Here is a 25,403-nt window from a genome sequence, read left to right on the forward strand (position 1 = left end):
AATGGAGGACAATATTTCAGGCACCATTTGCCGCTCGTCGTCAGTCCTGATCAATACCCGATTGAGGTGGTCACAACGCTGAACAGACAAGTAAAACGAAAGTGCTTTTACACAGCTCTGCCACACGTCATATGAAAAAGCATCAAATATGTACAGGTGGAAAAGAAAATAAATAAAATTTCAATTTAACAACAAATTCAGTGAAAATTGACAGTTTTTCAGCTGATAAAAATGTAAAACTAAAAAAAGTTCATCCTGCTGTTCCTACAAAAACTGTGCTGATGTCGATTTCTTTTTGCCATTACAGCACTGGCTCCTAACATCTATACACTGTATATCCTCTTATTTCCACTTATTTAAATGCAGAAATATTTTGGCAATATTTAAAATACTGTGGTTGTTTCTTTCTCAAATGGCAAAAAAAAAAAAAAAAAATGGTCTAAGATACTACACGACCTCCTCTCACAGGGTTGGAAACACTATTTTACCCAGCACCTGCTATAGTGCTGATAACAAAGGGGAGGCTACTAATGCTGCTCCATCTGCAGCCACTCCCTGCTATCTCCTTATTTATAGCACCAAGAACTCCTTCAAATTAACAAACACCAAAATATTGCAGTTGAGTGCTGTGGAGTCTAAGGGTGGTTATTTTAATCCAAATAGTTGTACTAAGTGTTTGCTAATGTAAATGGTGTCAACTAGAGCTAAATCAAGTCCTTCATTCTGTCCTAAACTCTGTATACCGAGCAGTACTTCCAATATTGCAGTAAGTGGAAGAGGAGGAGGAGGAGGGGGAGGGGGGAAGATGGTGAAAAGGGATCTGCAGCAGAAACACCATATTATCAAGACTTCAGTAATGCACCTCTTCAGAAGGAACAGAATTCACAGTAATGTCACTAAAATCACAGGGTAAAATTTGCTAAATAAAAATAAAACATTACATACAAAAACCACACAATGTAGATCAGTTCACATCTTGATAACATATTAACCTCTACAGATTGATATTTGGTGCGTGACTCTGTGCATAAATGGGAACAAAAAAAAAAAAGCTTTTCATTACCATTTTTTTTTTTTATCTTTTAGTCCATTTAGGCTACTTCTCTCAAACAAACAAACAAAAAAGATAAAATAAAATGAAAAGTATGTCAAGTATCCTCCGCTGGAACGTAATAATGTAACATTCTCTGCAGCTTTTTCTGTAAACAGGCTGTCACTCACAACAGGCTGACAGCTGGTTTGGCAAAAACGTTGTTTGTTTGTTTTTTAGGTCTGAAAGGGTGTGAAGGAGGAGAGAAAAGCAGGGTGAAAACATAATTCATCTTCAGTTTCACGTATCACTTTGTGATACTGTATGAGTGATTCCCTGAGACTAACACGAGTTGATGCTTTTCATATAGTTTTAACAAAATGTCCTGTACTTCCATTCCAGTCAATACTGTTGTTCACACCACCCAGGCATTGATCTTTTTAAAGAATGTTTTTTTTTCCTCCTCTGTGAAGACACCATTGTGTGTCTCAGACACTTAGAATACAGTACCAAACTTAATGCCTCACGTTAAAAATTATGGAAAAAAATACTACATGAATACACTTTTACATACTGTCTTCCCTCTAGTTGCACAATGCAGGACAATGAACCCCAATTTACACTTTCCCCCACTTCTTTTTTTTTTTTTTTTTGAAAACCCATGCTGAGCTCTGGCAGAGCTTCTCAGCTTGGGACCCAGCTGTGAGGGGAGGTCTGTTTCGAGCTGGAGAAGCTTCCTGAATTCCTGTTGCCGTTCTGGGCGGAGGTGAGGCGAGAGTCGAAGCTGAGGTCCAGGCAATCCGCGTCCATCAGTTCATTGCGGATGATGGAGTCCATGTCGCACTCGAGACTGCCGTTGAACACATCCAGGTCCAGATCGGCGGGAAAGCGGTCCTGGCCGGGCAAACCAGAGCCGAGCTGCATAGAGACGTTCTTGCTGGGAGACTTCAGGTGCGGCTGCTTGGCGTCGGGGTGGCCGGCGTCGCTGTCAGAGGTTGACAAGCCAGCTTGCCAACCAGGCACTGAAGAGCTTTGGGCCTGACCTGCACTGGTGGGGTTCACCAACATGTGGTCTTTGCGGAGCAGCATGGCGTTTCGGCGGGAGTTCTGCAGGGCAATGGCGGTGCTGGCCTGCGACATCAGCGGGTCAGACTGGGTGAGCATGACGTTGCTGGGGCTGTGGGAGTCCAGGCTGAGGAGATCCTGCAGGGTCTGGTGATCGCTGAAGTGCGGGATGCAGGAGAATGTGGTCTGCTTGTTCTCCTGGATGGTCTGCATGGGCGACTGCCGCAGGCTTGTGATGGACGGCGGGCTAAAAAGAGGGTTAGGCCCGTAGCTGCCAGAGGGGCTACCCAGACTGCTTCCTGAGCAGCTGAAGGTAAACACTGAACTCCCCTGACCGTTGGCTCCGTCGTCTTCCTCTCCAGGAGGAGGCTGCTGGGATGCTGTCAGGCTGATATTGTCTAAAAGGTCGTCCATCAGGTTGTCAGAGAGCCCGTCGTTGAGGTTCATGGTACCTGCCAGGTCAGAGAGCCCTGTGGGCCCCGTGGACGGGGACATGCTGCTGGGGCTGGAGTACAGCATCGGGGAGAGGGGCGAGTCATCGTCAGGCACCTCATCCAGCTCCAGGTTGGCCAGGATCGGGGACAGACGACCGCTGAGTGTGCTGGCGTTGGAATTGGTCCGGGAGCGGAAGTCTGTCCAGGCGTCCAGCTCGTCGCTGCTGCGGGAGGTGGGACTTCCTGTCCATTTGGAGAGGCTGGACGAGCTCTCCGAGCTGCCGTCTTGAGCTGCCTGCAGCGAGGCTTTCTTCTTGGTGGCACGTCCTCGGGCTCCTTTGATGTACTTGCTGTTATCCATCGATACAGCCCGTCGTCGGGGAGCTTTGCCTCCTTTCCCGCCTTCTGGGTTGACCATCCACCAGGAGCTTTTCCCTGTTCCTTCATTCTGGACTTTCACAAAACGACTATGGAGGGACAGATTGTGTCGGATGGAATTCTGTAATAAAAACAAATGAAAACAATGAAATGCATGTTCAATACACGTTCATCCTGTAAAGCTAGTAAGAGCTAAGGGAGACAGGTGTCAAAGTCCTTGTATGCCTAAACATACCATTAAAGCCGACTCTGATATAATTAAAATGCACGTGTGAAAAATTAATTTGAATAGTAGTATATACCTATAAGACAGATAAAAGTCTTAACAAATAACTCTGTGAGTACGAAAGGATCAAGAAAAGTACAAAAATTAGACTTGAGGTATACTAAACCAGAATTATCCTTCAAGACATTACTGGCCTTTCTGTGGAGCTGTTATTCTTGTATGAAATGGTCAGCGTGGCGGTCGGGGGCGCCAGACATTTCTGGCACACAAACTTTTTTTTTTCTTGTGAAATACTGAATATTTAAAGTCAGAGAGGGAAAATCACTATGGCTGAACTGCAACCATCTATGCTCACAACTCATGGCCATAAGCTGTGATGAGGTGTCAGAAGTACACTCCTGTATTTTGAGGGGTCGGTAAATGAAGTCTTCTAACAGGCAACATCCAATGCTGTAGGCCTCCAACGACAGCAAATTCAAGGTTTTTGATACTAAACTATTACAACCAAGTACTGTGAACAATACTACAGTTTCTTCTGAGAGACTCGTTTTCTTTGCACCTCACACTGTGACCTATTTCTGGCTGCTCAGAAAGGTCTACAGGATTTCCCTGGAGTGCTCCCAACCACGTACAAAATTAAACAGCTGGAGCCAGCGCGACCGGTCCACACCAAGTCACTCTGCAGCAACAGGGGGAGAAAACTGGTGATCTCTGCAGCCCAGAGGCCAACTTCACTGGGAGAGGGTCCAGCATAAATCTCTTAAGCTTGAATTAACTTGAGTAAACCGAGGTCCTATTTAAATCCATCTCTTAGAAGATTAAACTAATCAAACACTAAACAAGCTCAACACATACAATCTACAGCTGCACACGGCTGTCCACGGGGTGGCCTTCACAATATGGATCCTGTAAAAAAGGCAGCTGTGGGGGAAGTCGCTCTCCAGCTTTGTGATGACTGAGAGATCGCAAACGAGCGTTTTCCTCTGAATGCGGTGAGTCAATGGAGTGACCCGCTGACATCAAACTTCCAGCAAAGCCCTCGCTTCAAGCCAATTAAAGGATTAGGCCAACTAGCAAACACTTTCATCAGTTACAACAACAAAACACATGTGACTCTCGGAGCTAAAACTTCAGGCCCCTCACTGCTCTTTTCTTTATTTCCACATTCACCATACATTAGCTGAAAAGGTTTCTAATCACTCAGAATTAAACAATGATCTCCTAATTAGTACTGACTTAAAATAATGAGTCTGGTGTGTTTCTCTGGTTTTGTTCTTGTCAACAAATCCCATGAAAAGACCAAAACAGCGTGATGCTAATCCATCTCTCCGACTTCTCTACACTGTGGCCCATTTGTTCTTACTGAAGATGTAAATCTTTAAAGAAATATGTTTGAGATTTTGTCGAGAGTTAGATGAGAAGATCGATACCACTCTCGTGTCTGTGTAGTTAATGAGAAGCTAAAGTCGGTTAGCTTATAGCACAAAGACCGGAAACAGCTAGCCTGGCTAACAAAATCCGCCTTCCAGCACCTCCAAAGCTCGCTATATAACATTATTAGATCTGGTTTCTTTAATCAGTACAAAAAACAAAGTGAAAGAATAACAAGTGGATAGAGCCAGGCTAGTTGTTTCCCCCTGTTTTTGTGCTAAGCTAACCGGCTGCTGGCGGTAGCTTCATATTTAGCATACAGACGTGGTATTGATATTCTCATCCAACCCTCTGCAAAAAAAAGTGAAGCCATTCCTAAAATGTGAAGCTATTCCTTTAAAAATGCTCAGTAATTTCCTAAAACAGCTGGGCACTGTAGTTTTTCAGCGAATGTTACTCAAACATGAGTAAACAGTGCATTTGTTGGGGGCTATTTTTAACCACGAGAGAATACACACTAGAGAGTATTTACAGCAGCAGGATGGTGTATTTGGGATAAACTTAAAGTAAACTACAATGCCCATGTTCTTCTTAACAGAGGAACATGTCACCCGGTGTAACAGTGCGGCTCATTGATGTGTTTTTAATAGTTTTTCGACAACAATGGAGCTCTATGGCGCAGAGAAATTAGATATATCAGGCTTCACAGATAATGCTTCGATCGATTCATTGTTGGTTTTGGTCTTTTCGTGAGTTTCATTTGTTGACAAAATGGGGAGAAAAAATGTACCAGACTTCAACCTGATCTTTGACTCTTTGAGCTTCACTGTGGCTTCAACCAAACCTGCCAGATCTCCTCATCAGCTGGAACGAGTCCATTTCCATTAGCTGGGTTGATAATTAAAAGTAGATAAAACTCTTGATTGTTTGATGAAGAGTGCCAAGAAGACGAAGATAAATAAAACACACGGTGGAAGCAGACTTTTAGATTTCCTACATATTTCTCTGAGACCGGACAAAACGCTGACACGATCCAGCAGACTGGACCGAACATATTGTCAGGAGGATTTGAGCAGTGACAAGTTCTAACTAATAAAAATGAAAAGGAGCACGTTTATAAGTGTTTCTCTCAAGATCTGCCCCGCATGATATCTAATATCACATTTGCCAAGTTGGCCTGAACAGCGTTGGTCTGTAAATGCTAAAACTTACAGACGTTATCTGTGAAAGCATCAGCAAAGCCTTACAACACATTACTCATCCCATGACCTACAGGGAGTGGACACAATAAAAGAAACACCTGTCCTGCTCAGTCTAATGAAATCCAACACAACAGCCCTGCAATAAATAAATAAACCTTTGTGACAGGTCTGGTTGAGGCTGTCAGACAGATTTTGATTCAACTTTGTGGTCATTTTTATGACGCTGCTGTATTGGATTGTATTATATTACAGCAGGGGGGCAAAACAGCAGTTACACTTTGCAGTATAACACAGTACAGTACAACACAACATAATCTACCACCTGAAACATGTCCAAGGAATTCAACTGACTCCTCTTTGATGCAACAAAAATATGTTATACGCCGCACAAAGGCAGTTACTTATTACAGAGCTGGTACAGGTGATGCTTTAATGCTATAATATAAACAGTAATCTTGGACTATATGCGTAAAACACAACATTTGTTTTTATATTCTGGGTGGTAAAACAGTCTGTGTGACATGTAGCAGCTAAAACCTAAAAGGCAGATCGGGGGGGGGGACATCATTGTATCTTTAAAGCTTCAGAGATGAGGTGAATCATCTGAATGCTGCACAGGTAGATACAGTAGGAGCCATATAGCGTTTAAAAGGATAAATCACAAAGAGCAACTCCTGCCTGCCCCTCCCCCACGCAGTCATAGCAGCGCTGCAGCACCCTTTGAGCAAAGCCTCGTTCTGAGCGGGGACTGGAGCAATGCCAGTTTAGCCAGAGCCAGATCCAAAGAGAAACACTGAGCTTCTCTCACACTGCTACACATTGACCTACATAATTTATAGTCAGCTGATTGATTCTTGTGCCCGGGCCACACGAAGAGACAGTGTGGCACACAGCAGGGTCGAGCCCCTGGCTGGTCATCTATTACAGGAGCTGAGGATTTTGTTTGGATTCACGGCAAAGAGGAAATGTTGACAACGTAGCCTCACGTTGGGGGCCGCACACAAAAGGTTGTCATTGAACGTGTTGAGAAGTGTGACAGGTTCAGTGCCACCCTGAACACGCCGAGGACATTTTTTTTTTGCTGGCAGCCCCTCGTGCAGATGACCAACCTCAAGCTGATTGCTGAATGTCACACAGTTACAAAGCATCTCCTAGGAAATGCTGATGTCAGCACTTCTGAAAGCCTTGCATTAACCCTTTCCTCTGCAGGCCAAAATCTGTGTGCAGCCACTCAACGCTTCCTGGTGGCAAACAAGCGTCCAAGCATGAATGAAAACTGGCCGCCACTAATCTCTAATCTTGACCGTTACTGTAATTTCTTCAAGAAGAAACTCCCTGGAATCATCCCGCATCCCACCATCCACAGTTGTGCAGGATTACTAACCTATTTCCAGAGTTTTTCTAACCCCCCCCCACCCACCCACCACCACCACCATCTAAATCCTGCAAAGCTCAAAGCTTTCATCAGACTTGATTCCATGACAGATGAATTGGTTTTCCGGGCCGAACTAATCCTTAAAATCAAACAGAAGCAGGGCCCCGCTGAAGCTTGTAAGAAACCCCTCTGCTGCAGTCTGAGCAGTTTGTCTGAAAGTGAAATCAACTTTGCATTGCCTGTCTGAGTATCGACTCTCATACCCACTGCCCTCCTTGTTTTTACTGGATTCATGTGTACTCTGATTTTCTGGTAGGCAGAACTAATTGTGTGTGTAATTTGATGCACACACTATTACAAATGTGTATTTTGACAGCAACTTATGTCATTTAACACCATGTGTTTGTCAGGCAGACAGACATTGACCAATCCCCTGCTGATTATCTACACTGACGCCCAAACATGCCTCATAATAAACCTCAAAACATAAAATCATCCTTTATATGGTGTTTCTGCACAGGACTCATCCTCCATCTGTACATATGTAACAGCTGTGTGCCTTGTGTGTCTTTACATGACCACAGTGTGGTCTTTGTTATGATGACAGCACCAGCATGTCACCGCTCACCTTCCAGCCAGCAGAGCTGTTGCTGTCGCCTTTGTCCTTGAAGTACGGCACAGACCTCACCATCCAGTCATAGATTTGGGACAAGGTCAGCCTCTTCTCGGGGGAGCTCTCGATGGCTTGGGTAATGAGGTCTGCATAGGAGTAGTTGCCCCAGGCGTTCCTGCGGGCGGAGGACTTCCTCAGCTGCTGGGAGGCAGAGCCGCCCAGAGCCGCGGCGGGGGTCTGCGCGGAGGAAGGAGAGCCGTCGGCGGCCTCCTCCTTGCAGGGGCCGCGCTGGACCTCCACAGGCTGAGAGATGGAGCTGCTGCTCGGCTCCCGGGGTTTAATAACACCACCGCTGTCTTTCTGAGCATCGCCGCTCCCCGTGCTGCCACCCTCATCATCCTCTTCCTCGGGGATTACGTCAGTGTCATTTGTCCCGGGCTTGCCCGCACCAGACTCCGGACGGGGAAGGGGCCAAGTGCAGGAGCGTGGCCGCTTCTGGGGCTCGAAATCCGGATCTATCTCAACGTTTGAGGGAGACTCGTTGCGCGGCGCCTCAGCCATGTTAATCGCAATATCTCGGTCGTTGCACAAAGGGTTATAAAATCACTCAGGTCGCATTCCATCAATGTTGTGTGCAGGCTTCAGAGACAGTTTATTTACTATGCACGTTATGCAAATGTCCAGCCTGCAGCCCAGTCCCAGCACGTGTCCGTCTTTCTATCCTCCTGCGAGGCGTCTATCCGCAGCACACGGGGCTGATCGGGCTGACCAGCATTAACAAAACATTGCCTTTTCTCGTGCACAGCCCACACCCTGGCCAACATGCATTGCAATTTCGCGAAATGTGGAGTTAAAGACAGGAAGAGTCCGCGGAGAGTCTTCGGAGGAATCCAAACGGCGTTCCTTCACAAGCGCCCGCGTCCCGCACCGCGATCCTGCGACGTGCATGCCAGAGAAAATGAAAATTACTACACCTAATGCCACCACATCAGCTTTATCACTCCGTACACAGCTGCCATCTTGACCATTTCCTTTCCCAAGTTCTTCATCATCCGTGCAGAGAGCTGCCAGCCGCCTGAGCAGTGCGCTGCTGTCCAGATACCATCAAGGCGGAGATTGCTGCCTTTCTCGAGGCCCTGCAGCTTTCTCACTAAAAAAAAAAAAAGGGGGCTACTGGAGAAATGTAGCGAGGCTCAAATCCGCCCTCTTAAGAGCTTGAAAAAAAAGATGCATTCTGGCTGTGCATCTTGAACAGGCCAGCACGGTGTCCTCCGTGTGGCCAGCAGCCTGCAAACACACTTCATTCAATCTGCTGCTGCCGCTGCTGCCGCTGCTGTGCTGGCTGGCGCAAACGCTCCGAGTCCAAGAGAAGGAAAAAAAAAACCCACGATCCTGCCCCCTGGACTGCACTGAAATTAAAGTGACAGTGTGGAGATGTCCGCAGGCCGGTGACATCACTGTGTACAGCGTTCATATGACCACAGGAGTCTCTGATGCTCCAAAACACGTCTCCAGCTGAAGGAGTCTGCAGTTATTAGACTTAAATATTCAGTTAATGAAGTAGAAGTAACAACGCCAGCAAATCCTTAAATCCTTCAATCCTTCAACAGGATTGTAGAAATACTGAGGACATTCAATCTTGATTAGACACCAAAGAATAAAATCTCTAAAACAGTATTTGTATATGACATTAGAAATAAGATTATAGTGGTGGAATATTGAATCCTATATCTATCTGCTGTCCTAACAGCAGTCACATTTAAAAATCATTTTGTCTAAATATACTTTATAGATTAGACTTCCTAATGAGGGAAAAGAGGTTTAAGGCAAATTTAAATGACAGCAAAACGAAATGCTTTGCTGCAAAAGAAAGTAGAGGACAGCGAGACTTTCTACATTCACTTATGTCCAAGTTAACAAACTGCTCATATACAAAAGGTGAAAATGGGGCTGGACTACAAGTCAATGTTATATTATACTGACTTTCAATTCAATTAAATTGATGATCATATCAGTAATTTTACAACATTATGTTGTCCAAATTAATGTTTTCAAGTAAATTGTGATTGAAAAATTAAAAACAAGATCAGGGTTTTTGTTTTACAGGAAGTTTTGTGTGATGCATTACAGGTGAATAGATTTGATTCTTTTATATATAATTTCACACACATTGTGATATAAATATCAATATTAGAAGAATATCCTTATTAATACCATATTATAATATTGTTTGAACCATATTGCCGTAAGTGAGACTATAAGCTGCTATATTGCTGTTATAATCACACCAAAGATCTGAGGACTTTTTAATGCTGTTTTTCTTTTCATGCAAGCATTAGATCTGATCAGGAATAATGCAGCTGTTCCCCCCACTGACACCGTGGACTGTTTTGTTGCTGCAAGTTAACAAACATTATTTAAATGAATGTGATTCACAGTTGAAGGCAGTTCATATCCTCCAAAACCAAAACAGCTCTAAGTTTCTGCAAAAAACAAACAAACAAAAAAGACCAACGATTCCACCGAATAAAATACCACCAACTGTCTTTTGTACCAGTCACACTATTATCTTTTATCATTTCCCTGCTTTTTTTTTTGTTTTTACAAAAATGTGTGCATTACTGAGTGTTTAAATAAAGAAAATATTAATGTAAACAGGCAAAAAGTTAAACTTCAACTGTTTGTTTCATTTATGAAGATAGATATATAAGAATATAGGTCCCAGGAAGTAATATGTAAACTGAAACTTCCTGTGATACATGTTTTGATTCCTTTTTTTTTCTTTTTATCCCCCAAATGAAATACTGATTATCATTCAGTGGACCTGTGAAAAACATTTCACAAGCACCATCCACATAAATCGTCAACACACAGCTTTAAATCCCAGAACAAATCTGCTGCCACTGTATTTAGGCGTACATTAGAATCAGGTACAACTCATTGAGATGTATTATATATTTTCATAAACATTATGTAGCTCAAAAGAGATTAAAATGTCCCTTAAATCTTCATAAAAGTCCTGTGGGAATCCATTTCCAACAGTCGCTTCTTTCTTACAGTTTCATAAAAGTACAGTTGGACCACTATGTGATTCTCAGTTAAAAGCAATATGACACCTTAAAAATGATCCGTAAAGTGCAATGTCACAATAAAGTCATAAAAGGCCTTAAGATTTCAATAAATACTCTCTGTACAACACTTGCACACATACTGTTGGGTTTGTGCTGGATTAGATGAGTAGGAGTCGTGTTCAGTCTGGGCTGTTTTTGGCAGAGAGAAGCGCACAGTTTATGGAGTACGGAGGTTGTGTAACGTGGTCGACTTTCCCAAACGTTACGCCTGTGCTTTTGTGCTTCTGTCTCCTTCCACCCAATATTCTTCTGTCTGCATCTCTGTGAGTCGAGACACTGTCCGCTGGAAGGCAAATCTTTCCTCCTCTCCGCTGAAGATGGACAGACTGCTGGCCTCATCCTGTTGAAACCACAGGGAATTAAATCAAACATTAAACCATTTAGTGAAGCTTGACAGGTCTTTATGGTGATGTCCATGTCTTTAAATTAAAAAGGCATCACTTTATATTAGTTTAAAAAAAAAACCCAGACAATTCAACAGAAAGATCACTCTGTGTCGCAGTCATTACACCAAACTTCATTCATTATCTTTACGTTTTAAAGAGATCTCATCTTAATCTTTAGTCTTTACATGTTTACACAGTTCTGTCCTTTATTGGTCTCAGGTTTTGATTCACCCATACATTTGTTTTTGTTTTGATGCCTTTTATGTTTTAGTTATATTATGTTCTGATCCTGAAGAAACAACATTTCACTTTTTAAAAAATATCTTTTGGGGCATTTTATGACTTTATTATATAGTGCTAGTAGAGAGACAACAGGAAATGAGGGTAAAGAAAGATGCAACAAAGGTCCCCAGGTGGACTTGAACTTGGATGGTCCAGGTGTTCAAAAATAAACATACATTTGGGAAACATATATCAAATGCGTAAAATAAATTTGCAATCGGGGTGAGATGACTTCACACTGCAGTCTCCCTAGATTCATAATTTGCTTCTAAAAAATAAAGTATCATGTAGTATCATAAAACAAAAGGCAATTGGTGCACTAGAATTAAGAAAATAGAGTTATATTTTTTATTCCTGTTGGTCTGTTTATTAGTTATTTATCCCCAAAAACCTATGGATCTCTAGATTTCTTAACATTGAGAGGGTATTTTCAACATTTCTCATTTTTTAAAGAAGTCTTTAAGCGCACTCACTTTAAACAATCTGAGCCATGTATCCCACGAGTGTTTATCACTATGTATCCTCTAATGCCAACCGAATCTAGATGCAGTTATTACTGATGACTTTATATTATTAAAGTAATAAATCTAAGAGGAAAGAAGTGAAGATTCAGTAATGCACTGAGACTTTTAGCCAACAGCCTCCGCCAGCTTAATGATCAACAGCTACGACTGAAAGAACACACCCAACGTGAAAAACTGGTTTAGCTGTGAAAACAGTCGGAGCTCTTTTACCCTTTTCAGGCCCAGATCGTCCATCAGAATGTGGCTCTCATCGTGACCGTGATCATCACTGTGCACGAACAAGTCCTCCAGTGAATGAGCTGCTAGAATCACCACTCGCACCTGAAATGAGATGAGATTATCATAAAACTCCCAAACAAACAGCCAAAGTTTGGTGTTTTTAAGTGTGCAGGCCAATAACAGCAGCGTACCTTGTGGTCGTAGAGGGCGTCCACGAGCGTTATGAGCCGCCTGGCTTGAGTTTTCTTGTTCAGCGTCAGCAGAGGAATGTGTCGGATAAAGATGGTGTCAAACAGCCTGGACATCTCCAGGTAGTCGCTGGCCCCTAAAGGCTGAAACGTTTACATTCAAACACTGGCCATCACATTATGTGGTTTGTATTTATTAAGCCTTGGCCGGCACACTACAAGTTTAAGTGTACCATTTCCATTTCCAGTGGTTTTAATAAAACCACACTTTGTCTGCTTGTTTATTAGAGACCTGTGGCTTTATGGCTTTGTCTCTATTTGTTCTTTTCTTTGGATAGCTTCAGGCACTCGACAACAAGCAAGAGCCCTGTTTAACTCTGCTTTAAATTCTGGTTGAGTTCCCGGCGGTTCAAAAGACACCAAAAGAGTAAGAGAGTAAACAGTATGTGACACATTTTAGACTCTGAATGATCTTATGAAAATGAATGAATCATTATCATGATTTCACTGTGAATGCACCTTATATGATTATATGTGGCAAATAAACTTTATTGACAGCCATCGCACAATAAATAAAGCATTAAAAACAAATGAAGGTCTGAGAGACTTACTCTGTCACACAGCTCCTCAAACGTACAATCTGCAATGGTCCCACATGCTTTTTCCAGACGCACTTTCCTGTTGTTAACATTCAGAACTCTTGGTCGTGTTACTGTGGAGGAAAACAGAATGGTAAACACAACACATGTTATGAAAGATTGTATTTTCTGTGGTAATACAGATGAAATTATAAGAAAGTTACATATCAGCTGTAGAATTTCAGTCCAAAAATGACTTACTGTCATTTTGCTTAAAAGCCAGCTCATCAAACATCTTGTCCAGTGTCACTTCCACATCAGGCTCACTGGTGCTGCAGTACATGAAACAGGGAAACATTAAAAACACAAAGCATGCGTACTACAGATCAAACTCTGGCTTGTAGCGACAGCTTCATTTTATAGATTTCTTACAGAAAGTAGAGTTTCCCAGCAGAGGGTCTGTTCCTTTTGCGGTAATCTATCCCAGAATCCAGGCGAAGAGTTTGGCAATATTTCTAGAAGTGAGAAACAAGCGATTAACAACAGAAGACGTTTCAATACACTTGTCTCTTCTTATATATGTCTTCTTTCTTACCTGCAACACAGCGATGAAAGGCACGAAGTTGACTCTCTGCAGCCCGTTTTTATACAAGTCTGAGGGAAAAGAGTTTTTACAATATTTATAAGTCATGTAGAGATCCTGTCTCGTCAACAATCTTTATGGAGGCACATTGTATATGTTGTACATGTACATATATCATAAAGGGTTAACTGAATCCAATCAAAGTTGTGTTGACATCCAAAGGAATCTGGATGCACACTAACTCAGTCTGAGGTACCACAGAAAAGTTCTCACAAAAGTTCTTGATTGCAGCCAGAAATCGACTTTGATTTACATGCTATAACCCACCCCATCAGTGGTGACAACGTGAAGCGGTGAGAACAGTTTCTGACCTTCAGGGGGGCGATTAGAAGTGGCCACGACAACAACACCGTTCAGAAACAGGTTCTCAAAAAGCTGCTTGAGAATCATGGCATCAGCGATATCAGTGACCTGAAACGAGAGTTAAAAATAAATTAACTTGCAGAACATTAGAACAACGTTTAGGTTAAATGATACATAAACAAAAAAAACATAGACGCTGACAGACTGCTTCAAATGTCTCTATCACAAAAAACATCCCACCACAGGTGATGTTACATGCAGAGACATTGAAAGATTATTACCTGAAACTCATCAAAGCACAGAAGACAAGCCTCCTCACTGATCTCCTCTGCAACTGGAGCGATGGGGTCATATGATTTGGCCATTTTGCCTGCTTTCCTCTTTGGCATACTCTGTTTCAGCCTATGGATTCCTAAGGCCCAGAAAAACAGCAGAAATTAGTCTTAGCCGCTCTGCAGGATAAGTACACATAAATACTAGAAACTGCTGAACTAAAGCTCAACTGGAAAACACAAAACAGCACATGTATCATCTCTTCTCTTTGGGGTGTGACTTCACAAAATACAAAGTTCGACTGAATGAGTAAACGTGGTGAAATCAATTTATAGTGAGAGCGATTTGCCATTTATTTCAGATTTTCAATTTGTAGTTATACTTAACTTTATAAAAAGACGAATCGTCAGCAGCATGCATATATAACACAACGTGTAAGCGGTGCCTTAAATATAACAAAAGTGAAATGTGGTGACTAAAACAGGAAATATAAACTCAGTTCAACAACCACGGTGCTGCGTTGTTCTACAGACTTTGAATATAGCGTCTTGTGAAGTGTTCATGTCACACCAGTATTGAAATATAAACATTATATCGAACAATAAAATGCAACACAACAAATGTCACCCCTACTGAAAACATGTTGATAAAATACTGACAGTGCATAAGACAGTATGGAGGTTTGCCTTTCTTCTTGGCAAATATAGTTTATATGTGAAGTACAAATACACAAGGCTGTTGATGAATTACAAAATCATTCTCAAAAGAGAGAAGAGAAGAGACAAGAGTGTCTCCTTTAGCAATTCTGCCTCAAAGGCAAATTGTTAAAAATTTCACCGTACAAAACTTAGACAGAAATATTACTGTGTCTCAGGCTGAGCTGCATTATTGAACCAGGATGTCAGATGGATTAAATGCTTGTTAAAGTTAAATTACGTTTTTTCAACGGTGACAAGAACAACAAAACACCATTAGAGGGCGTGAGTTGATATTTTCTCTCCTCATAAGAACAAAAGCCATCATCACTACACGCTAAGAAAGATACAAAACAAATGTTTAGATCAGATTAACTGACAATGGGAAGAAAATGTATATCCAGGAGTGATTTTCTGTTAATTTGGGGACAAGAATCTTCACATTGCAGCTGGTAGCACATCTTCTACTTTTTAGATGCAGGACACCTCATCCATCTTGAATTTTATTCATTAATTTGTGCCTTCACTCAAATATAGCTTACTTGCCCCCTAGTGGCTGTCAGGAGCAGAGAAAGTCCAAAAATGACACCAGTGAACACTATTCACACCTCCCCTCTTTTGGCTTTAGTGTGATGGTGCTTCACATCTCTGACGCCTGTGCACCCTCAGTACAAACACGAAGCGTACTCACTTTTATGCACGTCCAACATGAAGCCGTGGAAATGAACCCTCTTTTTCTTTTCAGTCTCAACATATGAATAAAACATGTCCATCACCATCGTTTTTCCAGTGCCTGAAAAACATAAAGAGCATGTCAGACACACACAAAAATGTCAGAGAAATGAAATGTATACTTGTAACTCTGTGGCAAATCTCTCTTACCAACATCACCGTAGATGTAGTAACCTCTTGGAGGCTTCGGTTTTGTGAAAAACTGAAAGACATGATCCCAAAATAAACATAAACATCGATGATCATAAATAAACGTCTACAACATAATAGAATACTTGATTATCTTAAATTAATAAAATCATACCTACAGAAGTGAGTTTAGTCAACCCACAAAGGGAACTAAGAGAACAACAGGAACCTGAGACTGAGCACAACTTCCAAAGTCCCCTTTTCCACATTCAGAGGAGGTATTTACAGTCAAAATAAAGGGAAAACCAACATAAAGCGCCTTAGTAAGGTGTCTGGAAACCATGGGCCTCCAGAACAGCTTTCTTCCAAAAGATATAATCTCATTTGGTGTTTTGTTGATGGTAAAAACAGGAAAACATGATGGTCATTAATGTTTTTTTCTCAACATTAAAGACAAGTTAATTAATAAAATGATCAGTCATTCTCTCTACCTTGGAGAAGATAGACGTCGGTGTGTTGCTGTATCCTCTGAGTGTTTTGTGGAGCTGGTCCAGAGTCTGCAGCACCGCTTTCTGATGTTCATCCTCGCGCAGTGACCCGTCTCTGATCAGCCCGCTGTAGTGATCCAGAGGGCCGCTGAACCCGGCGGCGCTTACACCGCTCTCCTCCGCCGCCTGCTGGGCTTTCACCGAGCAACCTTTTTAAATTGTAAATTAACAGATGGCAACGGCACGTTAACTCTTTTTGTACACACGTCAGACCTTCACAAAAAGGAGTTTATTGATGCGGAAAGTTACGATAATGTTGCTGCTGTGGACGGAGACCGAAGGTTAGCTAGCTTGGTGACAGCTAGTCTGACAGCTGACAGAGCGGAAATAAAACCAGTCAAAATAACAAGGTAAGTTTGCACTATTTGCAATATTTATAGTAATACCAAGTTAACTTTAAGACAGTGTAAACGACAGCAAAATGTGTTCATTTAAAGTGGAGTCAGTAGAAATTAGCTTTACACCGCCGGACAAATACTTTTAACATTATCACCATCAACACGACTCACCAAAAACCCGTCTCACCTCGACTGCAGAGCCCTGACAAAGATTTTAGCAGCATTCTGGAAGAATATTGCTCTTTGAAAAGACACCTAAAGCCCAGTGAAGCTGAGGGTGACATCTTTAAAGACAGCGGTATGCACACCGCCATCTTGGTTTCAAATTTCGTCAACGTAACTTTATTAACAAGCAAATAACAAACACTGACGCTTGTCCTGCTGTCAGCCAGCAGGGGGCGCAGTTCCCTTCAATCCTGGGTTTATTATAATATTTCTTATAATAAGAATTATCATACACATAGACAGTATTATGATAATGTTTTAATAAGCACTGGGCTGCAATTGCGTCGATAAATTCAAAGTAAGACTGTCAACAATAAAGCAATACAAAGTGCTTTACATAGAACATAAAATGCATTAAATCAAATGAGAAAAACAAGATAAACTTGAATAAAACAGATTAAACAGGAGAATAAAAATTACAGTGCAGATTGTGCATGATTGTAAACTGAATATCTTTGGGTTTTAGACTGTACTACAGTACAGTAATACTGTAGGTATTTTTTTTTACTGTTTCCTTATACTAGAAAATGAACCGAAAGAAATATAGATAATTTTATAATATATGTATGTAGATAATGTATTAATATAGATTAATAATTAATTGATAATAAAAATAATCATTAGTTGCAGTCTTAATACTAAACACACACAACACTTGATTTGGCCTAATATAGATTTATGACTGTACCCACTAGTGTAGTAACATCTACTGAAATACCCAAATGCAAGAGGAAAATTAATGTCCCATGGTGTTAATTTAGGTCTAAATTTAGAACATACACACTGGTGTCCAAGTTATGTAAAACCTAAAATGAAAACACTACAATGATCTATTGTGTTTCATGTGGCAGAGATAGGGATTGCAGAGAAACAGTACGTATGCAAATCACTGAAATGAAAATATAATCTGCTGAGCCTTCCCACTCACTAACACACGAATATTAAAAATCATGTTAAAGAGGAAATGATGAAAATAAACACATTACATTATAAACACATTAAAGGGGAAAATGTATATGTTCAGGACATATATTCATTAATAGATAATAAATGTTATTATGGTTATTATGATATATTATATATTATTATTATTATTATTGTAGTTTATAAAAATGTCAGGAAAATAGTGAAAAATGTCCATCAAAATCTTCCAAATCCCAAAGTAATGTCTTCAAATTGTCTGATTTGTTAACAGTCAAAAACTCAGAGATATTCGATGTACAATGATATGAAACAAAGAAAAGCGTCACATGTTAGAGTCTGGAACCAGAGTGTGGTTTCTGTTTACAGTTTACAGTTTTTGCCTGAAAAATGACTTAAACGTTGTTGTTGATGAATGTTTTGTCAATTAAAAATAACAAATTAATCGACTAATTGTTATCTGCTGTAAAATCGGTTAAATGCGGTTTGAATAATAACTGTCACATTTGAGAAGCTTTAAATGCAGATGTTTTGCATTTTTGCTTTAAAATTTATTGTTTTCTTATCAAAAATATTTGTCGATTATTTTTCTGTCGCTCGACTCTCTCAATACATAATTCCTTAATATAGAGCAAAAGCTACAAATTACAAACGTGAGTAAACACTACTTATAGCACACGGTTGGAAACCGAGAAAAATAGAGAAAAATAACATTCAGACTTCTCAATGAATAATTATAATTAACAGCAGAAAGTCCTCAGTCCTCAGTCTAATTATGCCTCCACAGCACCGAGTAGACCAAACATGGCAGACAACCGTCAGGGTGTTACAGGGCTTACAGGCTTGTTGCCATGACAACAGAGGAGCCTTTCTCCCCCTCTCTCTCTCTCTCTCTCTCTCTCTCTCCTCGTCTCTCTTTAATGCACACACACACACACACACACACACACACTGTCACTCTCTCTCACTGTCTGTCTCTGTTGTACACACTCACACACACACACACACACATATACAGTATTACAGTGGAATCCGCCTCGCTTTGAGATCTGTGCTCTGCTATTGGAAGCAGGAAAAATATAGGAAACACAGCGAGCAGCGTAAGGACACTCCACATCTGTTTTGGATGGTGAGTGCCTGCTTATTGTTTGTTTACATACTGTATGCTTTGACAAATCGCCTTAAAACAGGATCCATGTTGGAGGTATGAATTGCTGTTTTCTTTATTCCGGCTAGCTCTGCTGCAGTGTGGGAGATGTGCCACATGTTTCTTTTCTTGTAGCTGCTTCTTTTTTTTTTTTTTTTTTTTAAAGATTAGGGTGGAAGCTGTCATCGTAATGGTAATTCATAGCTGGGTAGCCATGGTGAAGTCAATTTCCCCCTCCCTCTGCCACTGCTGAATGCATTAGTCTAATGAGATGTCTGCAGCCTGTGTGCCGAGCAGCAGCAGCAGCAGCAGCAGCAGCAGCGGCAGCGGTAGTGTGTTAACCAAAAGGGGACGTGGAAAAAGCCACATACAGCAAGAGCAAGATGGCTTTCCCTGCATTGTTAGGGATTTAGCTTTATAGTCACCTTTAGGCTCCTGGGATTTAAGACAAAAGGGCTTGGCTCTTGGGCTTTCACAATAGAAGACAGCAGGTAATAGACACCCCCCTCCTCTCTCTCTCCCTCTCTCAGGTTTATTGGTGTGTTATCAGTGCAGGATGGAGGTGCTGTTTCCTCCACCACTCATGCATGGCTGCCTTTTGTGTTATGTGATTATTATGGTGGCTCTGCTAAATGCTGCTCCTCTCACTGCATTGCCCAGCTGAGTATTCTGCAGTCTCTCAGTGTTTGGATGTTACTGTTGTACACCTTTGCCAAGCTATTCTGCTTCTTCTGTGTCTGCTCTAAATGGATGCTAATGCTGCTCACTAATATGTAGTTGCTGAGGAGGAGGATTCATGTCAAGTAAAGTGCATGTTTCTTTGCATTTCTGTAGCTTGAGCTCAACGGTTGTTTCCTTTGTCTCCAGCTCCAAATGAGTGTACCTGCAGCAACGGCACAGAAATCAGACGGCAACAACAGTGAAATGCAATCAGCTGCAGTGGCTCCCTCCTTCATCCCCAGCCAGTCGGGGAAGATACCGGGCAGGAAGAGAGGGAGACCCCCGCTCCGCAATGTCGCCAAGATGGATTTTCCTAACCGTTACCCTGAGTCGCTCCCTCCACTCAAAGTGCCAAAGAAGAGGGGGAGAAAGCCGGGCTTCAAGGTCAGCCAGATGGGGAGAGAGGGGGAGGGGGGGGGGTTAGATGTGTTGTGTGGATGCAGCTTGTTTAAAAATGCATGTGTACACAGAAAGACACAGACACACCGGCTCCATGCCCTTCAGATTTTGTGGGACCCCAGTGTAACAGAGAGAGAGAGACTCAGCATCTGTGAGGTTTTGTTCTGCTGTAGTCAAATATTATGGCAATATTGTAATGTCAAAAGGGGGAGTCATTAATGTAAATATGACTGTTTTTTATTCATAAATACAAGCAAAATTCATCATCTGTTGCATAAAAACTTCAGCTTCATACAGATTTAGTATCCCAATTATTCCACCATCCCCCTCCCTACAGAACTTAGTAAATAAATAATATGCCTGGGATAAAAACAGGGATGCAAAAACTTCTTCTGCAGCTCAAACCCAGGATGGTGATGACGCCGTTGGCTATCTCTCCACCCAGCAGCACCCCTGAGCCCGACATGAGCTCCATTCCTCAGGATGCCGCCACCATCCCCCACTCTGCCACGCCCCAGGTGCTCACAGGTAGGACACAAAGCACTCTAAACCTCATGTAAGAAGTGGGCTTCATGGGCTTTTTCTCTTTACAATCCAGTCCAAAGTTTAGCTTTAAGACGCTTATAAATCAAGATAAAAAAGTTTTTCTCTCTTCTCCATCGCTTCTCCCCCCCTAAACTGCCTCCACCTGTATTTTCCCTTCAGTATGTATCTACATCAACAAGCAGGCCAACACAGGCCCCAACCTGGACAGGAAGAAGATCCAGCAGCTCCCTGATCACTTCGGACCCGACAGGCCCTCTGTGGTGCTGCAGCAGGCCGTCCAAGGCTGCATCGACAGCGCCTTCCAGCAGAAAACAGTGTTCACTCTCCTCACACAAGGCTACGGGGGAGAAAAAATATCAGGTGTTGTACAAAGACCATCCTCAGGTGTTGCTTCCTATTTGTTCAGTAGCTTTATTACCACTTAACCTGTCGTGGTGCAGAGTAGAAAACATGCATTAATAAAGGTTTAATGATCTTAATTTGTGAGACATTGTGTCTGAACTGTGATGTTGTTTCAAGTGTTACTGTTTTGCTCTTCCAGCCACATTTGATGGGAAGCAGCATCTTCTCAGCCTCCCCGTGGTGAACAGCATCGACTATGTGCTTCGTTTTCTGAAGAAGCTCTGCCGCAGCTTGCACTGTGAAAACCTCTTCAGTGATCAGCCCATTACGCAGCACAGTGGTGGCTCTTACCAGTCAGATGGTACTTCTAAATGTTCTAATAGAAGCTGGCATGTTGATATAATCAAATTCTTTCAGCTAACTTTGGTCTAATCTTGTCTTTAGCTGAAACATCCATGGCGGAGGACTACCAGTCAGACGGCAAACGCTACTCGGTGGACCCCGGCGATTCTGCTTTCAGCTCCATAAGCTCGTCCTACTCGCCAAAGTCCTCCTACGGGTTTCGTTCGTCGCAGCAGTTCTCCAACGGCTCGGCCTCCATGAGCATGTGCCGGCAGCCGTCCACCAGCCCAAACACGTTCCCAGAGAGCAACAGGACAGGTGGGAAGTCGTGGAAAGACAAACCCAAGATTGCTCTGATGGTTATTTCTCTCAGGTACGAAGGTAAAGCTTTCCTCTGTTCTTCCAGGAGGTTATAATGCATCTCCAGAGTCCCAGGAGTCCAAGGCTCCACCTAATAAGGACCCGTCCACCTGGTCTGTGGAAGATGTTGTGTGGTTCATCAGGGATGCAGACCCCCAGGCTCTCGGCCCCCATTCAGACGTCTTTAGGAAACATGTAAGTTTTCCATTGTGTTCTCGACAGGCAGACTTGTTTCTCTGCTGATTTAATTGGCCAGAATGAACCTTCACCTTGTCTGATTTGACAACAACAACTTCTTCTTCTTCTGCTGCTTCTCTCAGGAGATCGATGGAAACGCTTTGTTACTCCTAAAGAGCGACATGATCATGAAGTACCTCGGACTGAAGCTGGGGCCGGCCTTGAAGCTTTGCTACCACATCGACAAACTAAAGCAGACTAAGTTCTGAAAACCTTTGACGATATAAATCCCCCCTTGAATCCAACAATACATTTGAGAAGGATCACATCTGGGGACTCTGAGCCAATGGGAAGAGAGTAAGGTCCACAGGCATGAGGTGCATCACATCCTTTTCTGTTACAAAAGTATACAATAAGCTAAAGGCTAACTCCTTTTTGCTCAGAATGAGAGGCTAACAGTAACCTCTATGTAAAGCCACACAAAGAGTGAAATGTTCAAGTATTACTGGGCAGATATAACTTTATCTTCTGTCTTTTATGAAAAAATCTTTCAATAACTCATTTTTTTGGCCACTTGGGGGCAGCAGAAACAAGTTGTGAACACAGCGTTGACCTTTTAAGCTGATAAGGTGAACCTGTTAGCAAGCAGTCGTTTATTGACACATCCAGCAGTTACGAGAAATAGTAATAGTCATTTGGAGTTGTGTTTCTTTCCAACTGATGAATGTAAGTCCAATATTCACTCTCTTTGAGCTCTGTTTTTGGTCTCTACCACCTCCTGAGGGGAATATCTGGCTCTTTAGCTGCTAAATGCTTCGCTATGTTCACCAGCAAGTCGCTAACTGTCTGCTGTTTGGTGCTGAGCAGGTAGTGTGTGGTCGGTTTTTAGAGCTTTTTCAGTCAAATCTGCTTAACAGCTGCAGCCGAAAATGCACCTCATACCTGTAGCCCTCCTCTCTTCCCATTGGCTCCCAGACCTGAGGTCCCCAGACCTGAGGTCCACAGTTGAACCCTCTTGGTACATTTTGCTGAAGATTTCCAGATGTCATGTAGTGATAATCACAGATTCACCCCCCTCTTTCTCTCTCTTCTCTTACTTACTTGCTCGCTCTACGTTCGGCACAGATTTTGAACTGAAAACCGTCAGATTGTGGATTGCATCCTTCATACACAAGTCAACATAATGTAATCAGTAAAAGAAGGCCAGTGTAAGAAATTGTTTTGTCTCACAAGCCTTCATGAGCAGCACATCTGTCTGCTGCATGCAGATTTCATCATATATATATTCATCATTTGACAAGAAATGTATAACAGAAAACACTTTATACCTTAAGAAACTCTCACTTTGTCAAATCTCACTATAGGATCTTGTTTACTCGCGTTTACCAAGCTGAAAACATATCTATAACTGTACCGAAAAACGGTGCATTCAATACTACGTTGCTTTTTGATTGAGAGATTTAGAAAATCATTTTGATACTATATTTTCACATTACTGTATAACAAAAAAGTAATGTTCCCATTGGATTTGTTATTCTTTTTTATTATAATTTTAATATTGAAAAAAACAGTATAACCTAAACAAAACATAGCCTACATAGAAAGACAGTAGCTCTCTTGTTAGTATATATAAAGAAAAATGAGAGCATTGTGAACGTGATTTATTTATGTTTCGATATGCAAGATTGTTACATGCCAATTATCTCCATAGGCTCTTCATGTATACTCATACGAACATTTTTTTAAATTCATATGTTTCTATGTTTTTATCGAGCATCAGTGTTGATACAGAAGTTGTCAAAACACACTAAACACTTAAATGTTACACTGAGAAAACCTAAACGGCCATGTAAATGGGTATATAATATAGTATTGCTTTTGTATACCACTTTTGGTGTACAGTATGCATCCTTTTTTAATCAATTAACCTTTGTAAGTGAATGCTGCTGTAAAGATATTACATGTAAGCCATGCCTAGTGAGATCAAGCTACGGTGTTTTATTTTGAAAATCACTATGAATAAGAGTTTTAGAGAAAGCTGAGTGGATCAGAACTCTATGCTGGTGCTAAAGTTATCTATGTATTTAACTGTTTGCCTTTGTGTTCGTGAGATGTAAAGGAAATCTTATGTGTATACTGTACTGTATGTGAGTATTAAATTAAGAAATCAAGTAATCAGAGATTTGTGTGTGAGACTTTTTATTTCCCCATTTTAGTATCTATGTACAGTTGTGAGGGAGGGTTTCATTTAAATGTTATGTCTTGTTTCCAGATTTGGATGTGGGTCCACACATCTGATAATTACTTTGGCTGGGAGCCTCATCTGTGCTTCTACACACATGATTTAACAAAGGTGACCTATATCTGTGGCTCCCAAACTGGTGTCCTCCAGGGCTCCTTATTATCAGGGCTCTCATGGGGTCCCCCCGTAAATCAGGAACAGGTTCACTTCTTTACTGTTTTACCTGTACTGTAGATTATCACGTTTCATTCCAATCAGCTCACAATATATCATATAATTCTGGTCAAATTTACACCTAACAGCAAATGTTTGGAGGTCCATGGACCAATGCAGATCTATTGCGTATCTATTGAATATTTGCAGTTTCTGGCTTGTATCATCACCATGATTGAATCATATGAATGATGAAATATGGTCTGATTTTAGTCATGTCTGGATCAGTGCGCTTGGGAGCCACAGGGCAAAAATGAGTTGCTGGGCCCTTATTAACCCCTTGTTCCTCCCCATCTCTGTGCACTGTGCGCATTTCTCCTAGAATATTACCTGATCCCAGGTCTGCTGTGTAACATAAAACAGTTTAGGAATATGTAACATATTAAGCATAATATCAGCTGAAACAATGAAGGTGTTAAAGGAATAGTGAAATACGTTTATTTGCTTTCTTTCCGAGAGTTAGATGAGAAGATGGACAAGTGCTTCCAGCAGCAGAGTTAGCTTAGCTTAGCATAAAGAGTAGAAACAGCTAGCCTGGCCCTTTCCAAAGGCAGCATATTTACTGTACAGACATAAGAGTGGAATCGAACTTCTCATCTAACTCTGCAAAAAAAGTGTACATGAGCATATTTACCAAAATGTCTTCAAACTATTCCTTCAAAGCCCTTATCATGACGGTTGATATTGTGCTTTATCAGCCCATATTCCTACACTCCCAAACATTAATTGGTTACAATTAATCAAATGACCAGAAACCATTAGCCACACAGTCAGAGTTGTGGCAACCTCAGATCATGTCCTCAGTAATTTTCGGAGAATCACTCGTATGTGGCAAAAATAACAACAGGAACAATTGTATGACTAATACCAATATTCAATATACAAATGGGCATATCAGTATTGTTTAAAGAAAGTCCTTTAACCTACAATTACAATATTTATAGGCTGATTCCAATATTTATTTTATGCTCAATCTATTTAAATAAGAAGAAATACATAAATAAAGGATTCAGCATTTTCCCACAAGAATTGTATCTCCTGACAGCGTGAAGAAGGTCTTGAAACAGTGACCTTGAGGACACATATGAAGACAGGCGGGGGATAAT

At 41.6% G+C, this 25,403-nt stretch overlaps 3 protein-coding genes across 3 annotated transcripts; 1 reads left to right on the forward strand and 2 right to left on the reverse strand.

The window, feature by feature from the left end:
• Positions 1 to 1,714: 1,714 nt before the first annotated feature.
• On the reverse strand, positions 1,715 to 8,255 carry foxo3a (forkhead box O3A). Its single transcript, XM_070920399.1, has 2 exons — positions 7,710 to 8,255; positions 1,715 to 3,028 (listed from the first exon to the last, which is right to left on the reverse strand). The coding sequence occupies exons 1-2, from the start codon at positions 8,253 to 8,255 to the stop codon at positions 1,715 to 1,717; spliced, it is 1,860 nt and encodes a 619-aa protein (XP_070776500.1).
• A 1,744-nt stretch (positions 8,256 to 9,999) lies between these two features.
• On the reverse strand, positions 10,000 to 16,983 carry afg1la (AFG1 like ATPase a). The gene is made up of 13 exons (XM_070920437.1): positions 16,851 to 16,983; positions 16,269 to 16,474; positions 15,799 to 15,850; positions 15,608 to 15,709; positions 14,230 to 14,360; positions 13,957 to 14,056; positions 13,598 to 13,656; positions 13,435 to 13,517; positions 13,264 to 13,334; positions 13,036 to 13,136; positions 12,428 to 12,568; positions 12,228 to 12,338; positions 10,000 to 11,165 (listed from the first exon to the last, which is right to left on the reverse strand). Exons 1-13 carry the CDS (start codon positions 16,975 to 16,977, stop codon positions 11,028 to 11,030), a joined length of 1,422 nt encoding a protein of 473 aa, XP_070776538.1. The 5' UTR covers positions 16,978 to 16,983; the 3' UTR covers positions 10,000 to 11,027.
• A 2,846-nt stretch (positions 16,984 to 19,829) lies between these two features.
• On the forward strand, positions 19,830 to 22,111 carry LOC139298055 (sex comb on midleg-like protein 4). Its single transcript, XM_070920883.1, has 7 exons — positions 19,830 to 20,060; positions 20,474 to 20,603; positions 20,781 to 20,981; positions 21,163 to 21,324; positions 21,408 to 21,623; positions 21,715 to 21,860; positions 21,986 to 22,111. The coding sequence occupies exons 1-7, from the start codon at positions 19,830 to 19,832 to the stop codon at positions 22,109 to 22,111; spliced, it is 1,212 nt and encodes a 403-aa protein (XP_070776984.1).
• Positions 22,112 to 25,403: the final 3,292 nt, after the last annotated feature.

Source organism: Enoplosus armatus, chromosome 15 (genome assembly GCF_043641665.1).
Source record: "Enoplosus armatus isolate fEnoArm2 chromosome 15, fEnoArm2.hap1, whole genome shotgun sequence".
NCBI lineage: Eukaryota > Metazoa > Chordata > Actinopteri > Centrarchiformes > Enoplosidae > Enoplosus > Enoplosus armatus.

Bases quoted from the DNA above. Each gene is read 5' to 3' on its own strand.
- foxo3a (XM_070920399.1), bottom strand. From the start codon at position 8,255: ATGGCTGAGGCGCCGCGCAACGAGTCTCCCTCAAACGTTGAGATAGAT. The intron at 3,029-7,709 runs GTGAGCGGTGAC...TTTTTATTACAG, and splicing joins ACAGCTCTGCTGGCTGGAAG to AATTCCATCCGACACAATCT.
- afg1la (XM_070920437.1), bottom strand. From the start codon at position 16,977: ATGGCGGTGTGCATACCGCTGTCTTTAAAGATGTCACCCTCAGCTTCA. The intron at 14,361-15,607 runs GTGAGTACGCTT...TCTGGGCCTTAG, and splicing joins CATGTTGGACGTGCATAAAA to GAATCCATAGGCTGAAACAG. The intron at 12,339-12,427 runs GTACGCTGCTGT...ATCTCATTTCAG, and splicing joins ACGCCCTCTACGACCACAAG to GTGCGAGTGGTGATTCTAGC.
- LOC139298055 (XM_070920883.1), top strand. From the start codon at position 19,830: ATGAGTGTACCTGCAGCAACGGCACAGAAATCAGACGGCAACAACAGT. The intron at 21,624-21,714 runs GTGGGAAGTCGT...TTCTTCCAGGAG, and splicing joins CCCAGAGAGCAACAGGACAG to GTTATAATGCATCTCCAGAG. The intron at 21,861-21,985 runs GTAAGTTTTCCA...TGCTTCTCTCAG, and splicing joins CAGACGTCTTTAGGAAACAT to GAGATCGATGGAAACGCTTT.